The sequence below is a fragment of the Fulmarus glacialis genome, unplaced genomic scaffold, assembly GCF_000690835.1.
Source record: "Fulmarus glacialis isolate BGI_N327 unplaced genomic scaffold, ASM69083v1 scaffold9632, whole genome shotgun sequence".
Lineage (NCBI taxonomy): Eukaryota > Metazoa > Chordata > Aves > Procellariiformes > Procellariidae > Fulmarus > Fulmarus glacialis.
This window is the reverse complement of record NW_009197287.1, coordinates 43,004-59,909: the sequence shown is the minus strand read 5'-3', so window position 1 is coordinate 59,909 and position 16,906 is coordinate 43,004. Positions and strand designations below refer to the sequence as shown.

The 16,906-nt window shown below is 40.0% G+C and overlaps 1 protein-coding gene across 1 annotated transcript in view; it reads right to left on the bottom strand.

Annotated features, from left to right (window-relative positions):
- Positions 1-16,195, bottom strand: part of LOC104072891 (E3 ubiquitin-protein ligase Midline-1-like) — a 48,182-nt gene extending 31,987 nt beyond the window's left edge. Inside the window, 3 exon segments of the mRNA XM_009572491.1 lie at positions 13,068-13,163; positions 14,814-14,913; positions 16,131-16,195. Of these exon segments, the coding sequence (XP_009570786.1) occupies positions 13,068-13,163; positions 14,814-14,913; positions 16,131-16,195 (261 nt within the window).
- Between the last annotated feature and the right edge of the window lie 711 nt (positions 16,196-16,906).

Here is a 16,906-nt window from a genome sequence, read left to right as displayed (position 1 = left end):
CTTTGCTAAGAGGGTAAAGCAACCTTCAGCCCTGGCCAATTGCTCCTAGAGCCACGTCACCTTTTCCATTGGGCTAGTAAGAGCTAGGGGTGAACAACAACAGGGAACCGTTCCAGGTGACAAGTAACTGTATTTCTCCCCTTGGTTGTTTTTCAGTCCGATGAGCCCCTTGATCTGCCTCAGCCTTCTTTTTTTTCTTCCAACAATGTGTTTAGACATGCATTTACCTGTAAGCACATTATGGAGCTCATTAAGATTAAGCAAATTCTTATATATCTAAATTTGGACCACGGCCAATTTTACAAATAACCTTCTTATGTGAAATACATTGTGTCCTCCAGGCAAAGAGGGGACTTTTTTACAAAGGCCTGCTTTCATTAAGGTTTTGGATTATCCTTCTCAAACCTTCATAAAATTAAAGTTCGATTGCGTATTTTACAGGTCTCATTATTAATTAAGATATCAGGATTATAAAAAGAAAATATGTTTGTTTCTGGAAGGGGTCAGATGGTACTGAAAGTGCTGGGAAGATGTGCACGCAGTAGGTGAAGATGTAGAAAGTACTTCCACCGTGCAGTTTTAGGTGCCTATTTATCTCCTTACGTTAGCTGTTTGCTCTGCCTGGCTTCCCACCATGGTCCACCAGGAGAGACAGACCACGGAGCAGCTCACCCAAAGCCTCTGGCAGTGCCAGTCTCCCTCCACTGACCGCTCAGGGAGCCTAGAAGAACTAGTCAATCAGCACTGTCCCTCCTGTTCCCTCTCTTCTCGTCACCCCACCACCCCGGCTGCATCACACCCTCCCGTCATGCACCGTACTTTGGCATGAAACTCTCCAGAGCTGTTTTGAACGAGCCGTCCAGTGCACCAGTTTCCCCACCCCCGACTCCAGTTTCACTAGGGGACTGAAATTCCACCAAGGAGTGGGGAATCCCAAAGGGCTCAGTCAGGGGCAACCATCTCATCCACTGCACACGGGCGCAACTCCTTCTGTGTCGACACTGAGCTCTGCTCACACCAGAGCCGACTTTGGCACGTAATTACGGTAACACTTCACAGGATTTTTGAGTGGCTTCCACTCAAAGTGTTACTTCTATCACCACTTACATCACAAATTCATTTTGTCGAGCAGATCTAATTAATCTTTGGGGTAACTGTCATGAAACATAGAGTTACAGGAAGGTTAAGTCAACATTGTTTCATTTAATGCTCTGGTTGGTTTGAATAATAAAGTATTAATTAAATCTTAAGTTAAAAAACTCTAGACTAAGAAAAACAAAATGCTTGGAAAAAACCTTTGGATTTTTTACACACTGACTGCAGACCTCTCTTTTTCTTTGAAATCTGAAAAGTATACTCTTTTATAAACTTCATTTGAAGACATTTCCAACTTTATAGCTTGCACAAGCTTATTAAAAGTGAAAAGAATATTCCAAAATTATTTGATATGTCTGAGCTTTGTATGAAAAAAAAACCCATTTAATCTGGGGGCTTTTCTCAAGTTGAAATACTCCTTAATCAAATTTTCAGCCTACAAGGCCTCTGATTCAGTAATAACTTTATAATTGAGCACATGCCTAACTTTAAGTGCACCATATTAGCTGTGGCCCTAAAGGGACTATTTGTGAGATTAGCATTGAATATTATTTACTTGTATGTTTCTGAGGAGTCGTATGTCAGACCAAAGAGCCACAGGCATGGAGCAGGGCTCCGCTGTACAGGTGCTACAGAAATACCAGAATAAAGCTCTGCCTTCTGCTCGAGTCCTTTGATGAACAGCAACCTTGACAATAACTTCCAGCTGGGACTGGCCAAGGAATGCGAGTACTGTCTGGTGAAAATATTTGAGGTTTTACATTCTACATTTTTCCACATTAAAAACAAGCCCTCTTTCCAAGGAGTTCATTAAGAGAGACTGAGAGCTGCATTAGAAAAGTCTGGAGACTGCATCGCTCACTTTGGTTGTGGGAGGCTCTGAATCATGCAGAGAGCAGACTTAAATCTGGGCTTCCTCCATCCCAGATGAATGTTGACTCCTTAATCTGAGACATCTATTGCCTGAGAGTTTATGCTGGACTTGGGGACATCCTTCTGTAGAAAATTTCACTGACATCAATACACTTAGTTTTTGCAAATTCCACAAATTTGCCAAAACAAATGAATCAACAAATTTCGATTTGTTTGCCGAATCAACAAATTCCTTAAAAATCCGTGTCCAGAACTACTTTGAACCTAAAGCTTTGTTTTCTGTTGGTATCGTTTTTATAAACTTCTCTTCCATGCCACAAAACTGTTTTAAAACTGACGAGGAGGCCTTGTTACTATTTAGCAAAAATGATGACATGTTCTACTACAAAAAAGCAAGCGAGCAAGGACTGATTCTAATCCTGCTGCTTTTGCGGGGAATTTATTTCTATTTCTGTAATACCCGAAGACCTCAGACAGTTTACTGAAAACAAAATATTTCAGGGTTCTTTCCAGGTTTTCCAGACAGATGGATGGGGACTGCTGGCCTTTGCCTCAGGGAGTGGGTGTAGCAAAAAAAGAAAAACAGGGGTTCCTCAGATGTCTGACAGGGAGCTGGAAACAAGAAGCCCCCCCGACCCGAAAGGGAGAGCAGGCCAGCTGCTCCCATCTCCACAAGCTGAGAACTGCTTTGGAAAGTGTTCTGCTCTCTGCAGAGGCTTCCCTGGCTTTCATCTTCAGAGACCTGAGTTAAATTGCAGCTTAGGTCATAAGAAAATGAATGTGGTGGTTTCAGAGTCCCCAGCAGATGTTTGGGAAATCACACAACTACAATATGGTTAGAAGTTCAAGGGTACGGGGGAGCTTCCCTGGTTAATTCAGAGTTAAACAGAGTGTCAGAGGGCTAGATTCATACCCACGAAAACTTCCCCAACTTATACACTGGAACCAAAGGATTTTTTAGCATCTCAGCAGAATTTTCCTTGCAGGAGCAAAACTTTGCCTCTGGGATTCCTTATGGGTGAGGCAATTTTGTCCGCAAGTGGAAATGCACATGTGTCCTTTCAGCAAATAACCTCTAAATGACAAACAAAATAAGACACCCTAAGTTAGAGGTGGCCTGCTTTTTTAAGACTACACTGTCTGGGATAAGTTCATCAAAACCAGAGTAATTTTTATTCTCCAGTCCTCCACTAGTTATGCAAAATGAAAGAAAGTAGGTTGTAGAAAGAATCTGATCTTTGGAAAGTGAGGTATGAATTTGAGTTTCAGCTTTACTATTTAAAAATGGTCTCAAATACCTCAGAAATAATCTCTTTGCAGTTGTGGCCATACAGGTAAAGAAGAGGTACCAGCTTGTGTTTATGGGTTTGAGATGATGGTTTTAGAATTACTATATACTTGCAAATAAACAAAAACATCTCAGGAAAGCAAATTGCAACAATTCCACTTAACAGCTGTAACATCATTGCCACATATACCAGTCTAGATTTTAAGCCTGAATTCCTCCTTACACCAAACCCAGAAATTGAGGAAAAAAACACCTAAAATTATGAAATATAATGGCTGGTACCTGTTTACTCTAGGAAAACTTTCTTCATTGTCCTGTAGATGTGGAACACACTTTCTGGGATTAGAGTCTCTAGATGAATTACTCATCTAAAGAGAGAGGCCTATTTATTTTTTAATTACTCCATATTGTAAAGTGAGTAACTTTTCTTCATAGAGTCACAATACACTGAAGCCATATTTTAACATCACCCATGTTTCATTTATGTATTTAATGGAAATACAAAGGATAATGATTAATGCACATTTATGAAAACATTTCTTCCCTTTCTTTTTCTGGATATGAGTGTCATGGATTCAAACTTCTTTCATTTCATACCCCTGCTTGATATTACGGGTTATTCAGTTTAGTCTTCTGTAGGGCAAAAGCAACTCTTGGAATAAAGCTTTTTCAGACTTTATCTAGTCTAAGTGTAAAACTGATTTTATCTATTATGACAAACTGTGCCTTTGGAAGTACGTGATATTAATCAGCTTGCCATCTGAATGGATCATCTACAACTCCTTTATTCTGAATTGGCGCAAGAGAAAGGAATGGTCATCTCCCATTTCAAGTGTGCCAGAGGCTTTGTTTTTGTTTGCATTCCACATCTATCTCTAACCAGGAGACCTGTGTTTAGAGGCAGTCTCAGAGCAGGTTAAACAAAGGTCAGTGCAAAAATACTCTGCCCACCTAGGAATTTTGTGAATGAAGAATCGATTGGGCCAGGATAGCTAAACCACTTTGGGTCAGGCTGATAAGACTATCTGCCCCAATCTTGACTAAAAGTAAACCTTTTCAGAAGTTTGAAATACTCATGTTACTTATTAAAATATTATTTTAAATTTTTTCCCCACTGTGCTTTAAAGCACATTGTTGAGAAACTAACCAGCAAGAAACCTAGCAGTCCTCTAGTGACATTTACAATCTAATCACACAACAAAACCAAACCAAACCAAACCAGAAGTTTCATGGAAAACAAACAAATTGTTTTTATAAGTTTTCCATTAAAAACAAAAAAAAAATCCTAAACTTAGATGATCTGGAAAGTTCTCATAAAGAGCTACTCCAGATACACTTATGCTGACAGCTGTAAAGCCCATCGACTAGGCTTGCTTCAACGAACCCAGTATTGTTTTTCTAAAACACAAATGCGGCATCATGTTGAAACTATAGCTGACATTTCTCAGGATAGGAAAGCACACTGGAGAAAAGCCATTTATTGAGAGACAAACCACAGATTCACAACTGGGTTAAACTGCTCTGGGATCATACTGCCAAAAAGAAAAAAAGGTATTCCCATTTTCTTTCCATCCGCAGAAGCCGGTGCGGCCACCTGGGGAAATGGCTGGGCTGAGCTCACCTGGCTGATGCGGATGTTGCACAAACGCCTGGGAAGCCGGTAAAGAAACACAGCGGGGAGGGCAGAGGCAGAGGTGGGGAGACTTTTGGCAGCAACAAGGCTTAAGATCAGATTAAGCTCTTTGTGAAACTAAGCCCTAAGAGGGATGTGGTTTTTTAAGATGCAGTAAAAGGGTGGTATTAATAATTTATTTTCAGTCCTTTATGTTAGTCCTTTCTTTGAACCTAAATAATGAAAATATTTTTTGAATTGAACTATATTTACGTATTTATTGCTGTTGCTGACGTTAAGCCTTTGTTTCAAGTTGAGCAAAATATTCCACTTGGTGTGTTTCTTTTAGGGTAGAAAAACAAAAACAATTAAATAATCACTGAAGTTCAAAGGACTGCCCATCCTTTGATGAAGATGAAGCAAGCGTAACCAACAGCTCGGTACTTAAAACTCTCATCCAGGATCTGGGGTCTGTAGCCTAGTGTTTAACACACTAGAGGACCAATGTCTTTGGTCTCCTTGCTGCTCTAATTACTCTTCAGCTATTTATGTTAGGCAGAAAAAGGAGAAACTCGGGAGTATTTTGTTCCCAGAAAAGGTAAATGTAAAAGGTTCCAAAAAGTAACAACGTTTTGACTGACAAGTTATCTTCTCTGATGGCAGGCACAGAGTTATTACCTGCTGCATTAGTTAACCAGTGATTAATTATACCTTTAATATAGGATCAATATTTTATATAGGACCAATAATATATTTGTGAAAACAATTAAATAATTTTTTAGGCAAATAATATTTGACTGCTAGGCTAGGGCTTACTGTGCATGCAACTTGGGACATCCCTGAATGAATATTCCATGTTGCCATATGCTGTGCAGCACATTTTGCTAGTTTTTATTTCTTTAGTTTCTCTTTTCTCTAATGCTACATAAAATTAAGACTCTGGCTAATGTTTACCTGAGATTTTCACTGAATGAAATCAAGTTATATTGAGAGTGGAATTAAATGTAGAACTAAAGTAATTAGAAATCAAAAGTAGATCATGCCATAAATTTCATCTGAACAATGTTAATAGAGAAAGTACTCTTGTACCCTCTCTCATTAGAAACTGTCTTAAGAAACTAATGCTGAAACTTCCTTAGGGTTTTATACACATCACGAAGTTTGCTAATTAGTCTCCTATTGAGAGAGATTTCCTTCAAGTCATGTTTTCCTGTCTACTTCACAAATGAAAAAATGTCAGTTACTTCTAGCACTTAAATATAGCAAATAAACTTAGCTGCTGAACAACTATCTTAGCAAAACCAGAAGATACTGGAGCAGAGGAAAAAGCAGCTTTCAGTGGAGCTACTGTCCAAGTTATCTGCCCACGGTGATGGTAAACACTTCTTTAACCCATTGCTCCTTTCCTGCTATCTAAAAAACCCCATCAAAGTAGATTCCTAATTCCAAAGTACTAGTGGTCAGCTTTGTACGACTGCGAAGGCCATTTGCTGCAGTTCAGACACCAGGATTTAGATACAGGCTTTCCACCTAAATTTTCCTAATGAGAACTTCTCAGTTTACTTGGGCTTTGATTGAAATGGTCCCAGATCTCAAGAAGGAGCGAGTACCATGAAACTTAGTGAAAACAGAGTACCCACTGGTTTTTATTGTCACAGACAAAGCCTCTTTATTGTTAGAATGTCCTCGGGGCATCACTCTGACAGCCGAGTTTTGATTTTGCTGTCCCCCCAGTAACAGAAATGCTACATGTCTCTTAGATATTAATTGATGGAGACATTTTGTCACAAGATTTGAAGAAGCTCTCTTGTAGCTGAAGTCTTACCAGAGGTTCGAATTTTCATTATTTATAATTTTCCCATTTGGCTCATTTCTTTTTGATCAGGCACACAAAAACCCCCAAAAGCAGGATTTTCCAGGTGCTGCCATCTTCTCTTCATCACCTTTGGACTACTGTTGTTACACTGACTTAAAATGCGTCTGATATGTGTGAGTGTTCAGTATCTGTGCTGGTGAAATAAAGGGTCTTTCAGTATACCACTTTTTTTTCAAGTGATTATATAACATGGCTATAAAAACCACACTGTGACACACACAAAACCAAATTTTGACTGGGAACTTTATGCTGATATTTAGCCTGCAGCAGATCTTTAGAAGTGAGCTAGAAACTGAGCATTCCTATTACAAACAGAAAGCAAAGGCTGCAGCAGTTTGAGGGTTACACAGTTAGAGGAAAATGCCTTCCCTTCTTTACACAACCAAAAATGATTTTGCAGCGGTGTCCAGAATTTGCTTCCTGTGACGTTTGGTGAATTGAAAACAAAACAAAACAAACAGAAAGACTGAGATACAGATGTTATAAAGCTGTCTACAAGCAAAACCTATTTCCTTTCCCCTCCCCCCTAGATAATAGCTCCAATTTTTCCTCCAGCTGAGTTCAGATTATGTTTCTGCCTAACAGATGAGAGAACCTTCATGGTATTGACTATATAACAGACATTTAATCATATATTTCCTAGAAGAGAGGAGAAAAAAGTCCAGTCACAAAACTCAAATTGCTCAGGAAAAAAGTAACTGGCAGAAGAGGCTCATGCTCAAATCTGTGCCTCCTGCCAATTAATGTCATGATCTGAAAGACGTTTGCAGAAGCCTCACTCATTCATAGAAGCAATGCGCCTTGGAAACTATGACAAAGAAGCAAATTTGCTGTGACATAGCACTTTGTCAGCCAGAGAAACCTGTGACGCTAAAAGCAAGGGGAGAACCTAAGTGCTCACAGTGTTAAACCCTTCCCTGATTCAACTGAGAGGTGGCTAAATCCGGAGCTGCGTACAGCTGGCAAAGCCAGAGGTCGGCAGGGCAGGATGCGGCCCCGTCGCCCTGCACGTGGCGGGGGTGCCGGGGAGGGCGGCAGTGCTGCGGCGCGCAGGGGGGCAGGGAGGGGAGGTGTGCCAAAGGCCACCCCGGGGCACCGCCGCCCTGATGCCCCTCCGGCATCACGGTGGGAGGCAGGGAGACCTGGAGGTGGGTTGGTACGGCCACGGGAATGCTATCACCCGGGGATTAACCTAGATCACTATATCCTAGGCCTGTCAATCCCGATTTTACAACAGTGGTTTTGGAAGATTCGTCCAAGGCTCCTACAGAAATTTTCCGATATTCACACGGGCAATTTGCGTAGCACATTGGTTACGTGCGAACTACTGCAGCCTTGTTTCACCCAGTGGGACTGGATCGAGCTAGAGCCTCTTCTCCCTCAGCTGAGGTAGAGGGCTTGTACCCAGACTGTTAATTTATGCCAAAGCATAAATACTTACATTATTTCCTTCTCCCTCAAACGTCTTTCCCTTCTAATAGCTCCAGAACTAAGTAGCTGCTTTCCTGACACGCACGATGTTGTTACGGACTTTTAAGAGCCACACGCTGATTTAGCCACGTGCTAGAGGGCTCTCTCATTGGGTGAATGTCCACAGAATTTAAAGATAAAATTCTCCAGGATGGTTTTTAATGCTTTTAAAAAAGTTTTCTACAGATACTATGCGTGAATGCTGTGAAATAGGACTACAAATGAACTACTGTTCATTAGTAGCCATTTCTATTCCATTCTCTCAGTTTGTGGAGAAAACCGTACTTTATCCTATGAACCAGTTTCTCATTTGACGCAGCCAGTCCTGCTGTCCCTGGGGAGGCACCACAGCCCCCCTCCCTACAGAGAGTGAGGAGCAGAGCCGAATCACCGGGGCCAACCCAGCGAGCTGCCCCGAGCGAGGGGGTGCTCTGCAGAAAGCAGCCTGGCCAAAGGCGTCAGGTTGTAGACCTGCCATCGTCTCCAAGGAAGGCAAACAAAACTTTCCTGATTAACAGCCTTCGGATTTTCTGCAAAGCCAAGAAATGACAGACGGGATTACAGAGGAAGGGAGAGTGGAAAGATGGAAAAATGAGTGTAAAACAAAAAACATGTTAGGGATGTGTCTGAAAGATAAGTAAAACCAGTGTGCCAGGATGCTCCTAACAAAACAGAAAGATTTGGGACAGAAAGCATGTTACAGTCTCAAGTGTTCACTTTTCAGGGTGTGGTTCCTATTGAGAAAATGGGATTTTAAAAATTAAGCGTTGCCATAAACAAAGCATTAGCACAGATTATACTTCCATATTAGGCATGAAATCAGTCATTCAGATATTATAAAATGCTTAATAATATCTCTGCTGTACTTAAAGCAGTAAAGAATACAAGTTTGGCTTGATTTATTCACAGAAGTTTTTCCACTGATATGCCCAGAACCACCCACAGGAATGCAAGACTGGACTTCTTGAGTCTCCCAAGATCAGGTCCCCCATCAGGATAAATCTTGTTATAAGTTGATAAACTCCATCTAAAAATAGGCAAGATTTATGCCTCCGTTGCTGTGATGAAAGGCAGCCCCAGATCCCCCCTCCTCGGCGGCTGGAAGGCTTCCAGATAACGAACCTCCCCCATCAGTCCTTGCCTGCTCATGTGAGCAGAAAGTGAAAACAACTCTCTTTCGGAAGGGAGTAAACACCAGTTTTAAAACACAGGGAGACTGGGATTTGGCCTTTGCTATCGATGAAGTTTCAATTGCCTGATGCGAAGGATGTATGGGCAGATAATTAATCTGCAGCGAAGCTGGTTGCTGGGAAGCCATTAACAGCTCACTTGGTTGATGGGAAACAGTGGCTCTGAGACAACATTTGGTTTGGCTGGTGAGGATTCATTTATTCAAAAGACACAGAGCCCGTTTGTTGTTCATTTTCGGAAACATCAGCTTCTGCTCCATATCAACAGCCAAAAAAGACAATCCTTTTTCATTTTTCATGTAATACTGCATTTTTTGGTTTCTGACAGGACAAAGGCTTTTAAAAATGTCAGTGTTTATTTCTACAAATAAATGTTAATTAGCATAACTTTTTTTAAAGTTTATATATCCCTCAATAAAAACTTGTAACTTTAACACAAGGAATAATAATTTCCCTTCCTTCCTTGTTTTTCAAAGTTCAAATTATGTGGGAAACCCAAAGCTTCTTTTCTTTTTTTTTCCAACTGGTTTTAAACCCCCCCAAATCTAAATAAGCACTAAAATAACATTATTAAAATTATTTAAAATTAGGTAAGGAAAATCTAGGTATGTAACAGCAGTTTTTACAGTGCACCACCTATATTTTTACATGCTTACAAACTGTATACAATGTATTCTACATCATCATCTGTAATATATTGTATCAAAAAATGAAAAAGAAAACATTTCCTATAAAATTAACTACTTGTTTGGTTTCAACCTTTGAGTGAGTTCATACGGCAACACTAATACAATCATTGGAAACTTCAGCTTTTCTTTTCCTAACATTTTGTAATTTTAAATTTGTAACATTAATGTTACAACCAGTACACTGTTTGCTTCATTCAGGTTTCTGGATTGGGGTGAATTTCTGTCATGAAGAAGCATAAAGAAAGAGAGCATACTGACTTTTTAAAAATTTCTCTAAGCCTCAGCTTCTCTAGTGTTGGAAATATTCACATCATATCTAAAATTTTCACAGAGTTCTGAGAAACAGAGATAGCTTTAAAGTTTACTTCCACATCCCCACTTGCCTGATTTCCAGCACGGCCTAGGTCCAGGGTTTTGACTGAAGCTCATTTCTTAATATTTAGCTAATTTAAATGCTAATTAGACTAATTTGACGAATAAAACGTGGTAGGAATTCATTAACAACTTTGCTGCTATTGCTTTATGTCTACAGAGAAATTTTCTAAAAGAGGGCTCCAGGGACAGTAGCGCATCTGTTACCAGTTGAACAAGTTGGATTTTTTGTAATACTAAACCTTAGAGTTGGTAATATATTGCAGAATTGCAGAGGAGACGGAGGAACGATTTTAAATTTTCCAGATCTAGCCCATCTTGGACATAGGCCACTAATGAAGAAGAGGCCTTATGCTGTCCTGGGCCCATCTGCTTCGTGGGTTTTATATACAGTGGAAGACAACGTGCCTTGTCTCTCTCTGATTACCTACTACAGTCATTCCAGCTGATACTACAGTTGTTCTGCCTGACGTTATTGCTGCCTATATAAAGAACTCAAACCATTCACCTCAGGTCTGATACCGTGGGTAGACTTTTATGGTTTTGTTGAGCCCCGTGAAGTCAGTGAGGCTCCACAGAGGTGGAGCAGACACAAGAATGGATGAGATGATCTCTTGGGAAAAACAGTCTTGGGTTTTTTTGTTTTGTTTGGGGGTTTGGGTTTTTTGGTTTGCTTTAGGTTTTTGGGGTGGGTTTTTTTTCCTTTCTTTCTTTTTTTCTTCAACTTTTCTTCTTTTCAACTTGCCATTGCGACGGTCAACAAGGTACTTAAGCAGATGCCAGATTTTCAAGATGTGACTTTGAATCTATTTACAAGCAAAAGTTGCTCTTGGGCTTAATTAGGTCACTGAATTTTAGTCTGAAAAAGACAGAAAAGAAGCAGCCCTATGGAGAACTTCCACGGAACTTTATAAGGAAGAAAAAGAGGCTTCTCTAAAAACCAAGTGCCTTTCTGCAGAGCCGGCAGGTGGCTGCGTTACAGCAGTTTATGTCACAGCTAACGTTCTCTTAAATTATATCCATGTTTCAGAAGCTCTGATTAAGGCTACCTTCCTCTCTCAAATTCCCCAGGGCTATTCCCCAGGTAAAACTGGTGAAGAAACGTGGCTTCCTTTCACATATATAGACAACTATACTCAAAGTGGAATACCTTTTCCACACAATACTATTATTTAATGCTGCCTGCCTGCTAGGAATATACAGTGCACCCTTCTCTGAATAAGCGAGGCTGCTGCAGGAATTGCAATGCAGTCAGAAGTGAAATGGTCCTATGCAGAAGCCTGTCAACAGACAGCATTGTAATGCAAACAAAAACTCAACCATTTTTCACAGGGAAAATAAGTTTTCCCTGCTAAACTTCAGGGAAAGTGAAAAATACCTTTTCTCTGTGGCTGAGGTCTAAAGCTTGTTCCACTGTAAATCAGCAGTATTTATGTCGTGCCAGCTCCTCTGATTCCCACCCCATTAACTTTCCCAAGCCCTCTGAAATTGAGTTTGGAACTTATGAAAACTGATAGCACTGCAAATGATGAACTTGGCGTATCTCAGTGAATCCAGTATATCTGTCAGCAAGCACATGCGCCTCATGATGTTGAGCCTTTCCCAGTCTTCCAGTGCTTCTCAGCCACAACCTACCTGCAGGAGGGGTAAAAATGTTTTATATCTGGCGTGTCACCTGGGACTCATGGCTGAGACTGACAATGAGGAAAGCACTGGTGATAAAGTTTTGATGCCATGGGGATGTTTGTATAATATTTACTAGCAGAAAGCATAAACTCATGTTGTCTTTTGCAAGTTTTTTATGATATGGAAACTTTTTGTTCATAGTGGTTTGGGCTTTGTTGACCTGAATGTACTATAAGGGACTGAAAAGGTCTTACAGCGTGGCAAAAAGTAAAAAGAAAAGTTTTGCTAAAAAAGACTCTGATCTCTTCCTGTGTCAGGTCCCATGGCTGAATTAGTCTGTGATTATTTTAATTTGCATGTAGAGCAGCAGACCCCATGGGGCCATCTAAAAAATCCCCCAGATTTTGGGGAAATATGGATTCAGGTCCCTCCCTGCCAAAGATTTTCTGTGATAATCAAAGTAGAATACGTAACTGAGGCAACTCAAAGGCCTGTAGGCACCTTTCTTCTTCTGAAGATAGATATATTTAATGTATGACTTTTGAGTCCACGTATGCAGTTAGATACTTAATTCTGATGAAGAAAAAAAAGAAGATCAGTGGCCGATAGAAACCCAAATATCATTGTGGATCTGGGCGTTACTGTTTCTTTGCCTTGGTTTTCCACCTGTAAATATTACTCTACCTCACAAAGGACTCAGAAAGATAAACATGTTACAGATAGTGAGTGATGTGCTCACATATAGTAGTGGTGGGGGCCATACAAACATATCGTAATTAAAAGGGGATAGGAAGGATGTAAAGGAGGTCATCTCTATTGAGAATACCATTTACCAGTGAAAAAGCTCCAAATCAGTTCACCACTATTTTAATTTAGTTCTGCGCTTGTTGGTTTTTTTGTTTCAACTTTTGTTCCCGAGTGCTAGAAGTGCACATAATTAAGTTTACAAGTATTTCAAATGGAGGTCAGTACTCACCTCTACATGTTGACAGGTCTGAATGAGTTTCGCCAAGAGAGTTTCCAGTTCAGTATTCCTCTTAATAAGGTTGGTGAGGTTACTCTCTAGATTTTGCTGTCAAAAAGAAAGAAAATAACATATTAGCATTTTGAAGAATTTAACGTTTAGGTGAACAGCTGAAAAATGGATATATTTTCTGAATTTTGTAATTACATAAGTATGAACATAAGACTTTCATTTTGATATGCTCCATTAAATATTTTGTCTATGCATCGAGTATGACAAGACAAGAGAGCAGAAAAGTTCAAGATAAGAGTGAATTCTAGAAAATAAAGTTTCTAAAAACTAGATTAAGCAATTAGTTTTAGTCAGGGGAAAAAAAAAGGAGTAAGGAAAACAATAGGGAGGCTAAAAACTTTTCACCAAAAAAAGTGATTTATTTTGGCCAAGAACACTTTTTGAATCTAACATCTGAATTTAAAAGCCTGTTGCTAACTGAGGTCTCCAAGTATGTGCCCCTTTGGGACTGTATTTGTAAGGACGCAGTAGATGGGTCAGCACTTTCTTCCTGGGATTCACAGTGCTGGAGGGGATTGATCTGATGATTGATTTAATTCCCTAGTTCAATAGACTCATATTTTTTAATAAATATTTCTAAAGAAAAGCATCGTTTCTACGCATAAGAATGAAATATCTACTCACAGGTTGAGCCTTCACTAATTGCTCTTAAGAGAAAACTTGTGGCTTATGTCTGTGTTTATCAACTGATTACGGCTGCAATAAATATTTGCAACAGCTTCCAGATCTGAGGCCGCATCCTGGCCACTGTGCAACTGCATGTGAGATCTCTCCAGATCCACAGCAAGGAAATCCAAGCATGTGAGGGCTGTGACCTGCTCCCTGGAATGGCTGCCTTGGGACCAGGACCCTGCCGTGCACCGTGGAGCTTGCAACTACCAGCTCCTCGCTTTTTACTACACATCCCGAGATAACTGCTCTTCTATGTGAAATTCCATCTTCTGGAAACACATGGGCATGAAAACCTCCTGGTTTTGCCTAAATGCAAAGATTCCACAGAGATAAAAAAACCACTGGAAATAGAACTTGAAAAAGAAGAAGGAAAAAAAAGAAGTAAGCCATTAAAGAGTAATTTATTTCAGTAACTTCAGGGGCATATATTTCATTTTGAAAATCCTGGGGACTGCTGGCGTGACAAGCTGTTCCTCACAGTTATTCACCTATGTAAACGTGTGAGACTAGTCCCTTGCTTAGTATTCCTGACAGGCTGACAGTCCCTGCCTTTTAATTGTACTTTGTCCTCCGCGCAGTCCCCAGCCTCTAGGAAGTACTGAACAAGCATACCAGAACTGGGCCCCGTGCTTCTCTCTTCACAAGGGCTGTAGTGTCTCTGCAGAGCTCTCATTAATTTCATCCCTCCTCATCTTTTATTAATGGGCTTCTTCTCTTCACACTACTACTTTTCCCCCGATGTATCTATTCCATCGCTTGAGTCCCTTCAGCTACCATGAACTCACCTGACTTCTCTCATCCTTTCCACCGCCTCCCCTTACCACCCCCGTGCATGCATTTAATGTGTGCGCGTGTGCGTTGTCTGGTGCTGCTACTCCCTGCCTATTTAACGCTGTTTTAAAACACTTTGGGTTTTGCCTTTCCTTTCTGCAGCCGTGCAATCTCCTTACTCCTTCCTGCATATGGCTACAAACGAATCAAGCTGGCGGTATTTCACTGCAGAACCATACGTACTTTGACATTTACCAGGGCTGATGCTGTAAACACTGGAGGAGCAGTCAGTCCTGTTCCATTAAAGATAGCACAGGATTTTGATGGCTTTACGTACATAACCCTTCCGAGAAGCGTGATGGGTGTTTGAAGTACATAATTTCGGCATTTTCGTCCCAGCACAGCCATGCAGATCGTGTATCACAAGCTCTGGCTGTAAAAATACCTTCTACACTGCATTTATTTTATAGCCCATTAAAACAAAGAGTAACAAGAATGGGCATTCTTCACCGAACAGTTTGAGCTGTATCTTATATTTCCATAAGCTGTACTGTGAACGACCATTTAATTACAAAGGCATGTTTGCTGTGCAACTGTTAGATGTCCCTCTGTAGAGCTGAGACTCACATGCAAAGTTAAAATACCATATATAGTTACAGTATCAGATAACCTTTGTCTTTAAAAACAAGTTTGTTAAGGCAGGGTCCAAATGTGCAAATACTCTTGGAATGATATTTATATACCTTCTTATTGCCCATATATTCATTTTGTATATGTTCTAATATTTTATACCAAAAGATTTAAAATGAAAAATGTAAATTCTTGTTTGGGATTGCCTAATTTCAAACATATTATTGGACACAATAAATGCTAGCCGTTGGGACCTTCACATACTATATAGAAAAAACGTTCTCAAAGCTGTTATGGAATACTGCAGTGATTTTCAATAACCTGAAAGTGTCTTGAACTAAGGCCATTAATATATGAAGAGTAAGTATTTTTCTCTGAAACAGAAATTTACTTACCCATAGATTACATATAGATTATTATATCCAGGATATTTTCAAATCCTGGATAAAGAACAAAATTTTAGAATAAGTTCTCCATCCAGTGATTGTAAACATAAACCCATATATATTATTATGGTTTCACACAGGTCTCTTGATGTCCTCTGCATTACCCAATTGTGAAAATGGAGGATAACTACTAAACAAGTGAGTTGCCTTACAAAAATTAATGCATTCCTGTGCTCTAGCTCCTTGAACTGTGTCATTTTCAAACTGGAAAGCCTGGAATTTTGTTTCCTTGCAGTTTGGTATGCAAGAGATTGGGGTCTTTTTATGTCAAGAAGTATCAGAACTTTGATAAACTTCTGCTGAAGAACATCAGTTGATGTTAATGCTTTACTAAATAGCAAGAACTACGGCAGCTGCTTTCTGAAACTAATGTCAATCTTTTCAGTTTCACTAGGGTAAGTACTCGAATGGCAGCTCTTAAAACCGGCCTGACTTGAAAGTTTTAAAGGTCATAAAAATTCATCAATTCTTACAGTATGTTTACCTGGATTTTCTCTTGGCAGCATCTTCCTCTAGTTCTTTCCCCTGTTCCATTCCCATTCGGACCATGGTACCACTTTGGCTACCACATGATAGTACGTACCAGAAGCAGAGTTCAAGCCCTGTACTCTTTCTTTACTCTGCATAGGGGGAGCTGGAAAGGGCCTGAAAGACTTTTCAATTTCAGAGGTAGTTTAACTTGCTCACAGACTTTCCATAGTGTCACAAACTCATTTCACATCCACACCTGAAACTTCCCAGGTTGCATAAAACTTTAATGCCAGATTTGGAGCTCTGGCCATCTTGAAAAATTGATCCAGTGCTGTAGACCAGAATTCCCGGGATAGTGAATTGTAGCCAGGTTTTAAGCCTGGGGAAAGTATGCTCCCACATTATTATATGTGAAAATGAGTGGCAGAATAAGCTTATTCAAAGTATCTTCCTTCCTCCCATCTAATGTTCTACTGCCATTTTCTTAGGTGAACCAAATTACAACTGTATTTTTGGAAATGTTCTACATAAATGGCAACTTCTTAAACATTTCCACCTGCCTTTCCTTATCTTTTTTTGTCATTTGCCAATTTTCGTCGTTACCTGTCTATTAAAAACTAATCTTAGAAATGCAGGGGTTGTTTTTTAAAAGAAGGACAATAGTTGTTGTGCATTTGCTCTGTGAACAGGCTTCATGTACTTTAACTCAGTGGATGCAAACTGCTCTCAAAAACCAAAAGCCAGGCTGAATGCTTCCTGACGTAGCCTGCATGCTGCAGACCTAGCCCA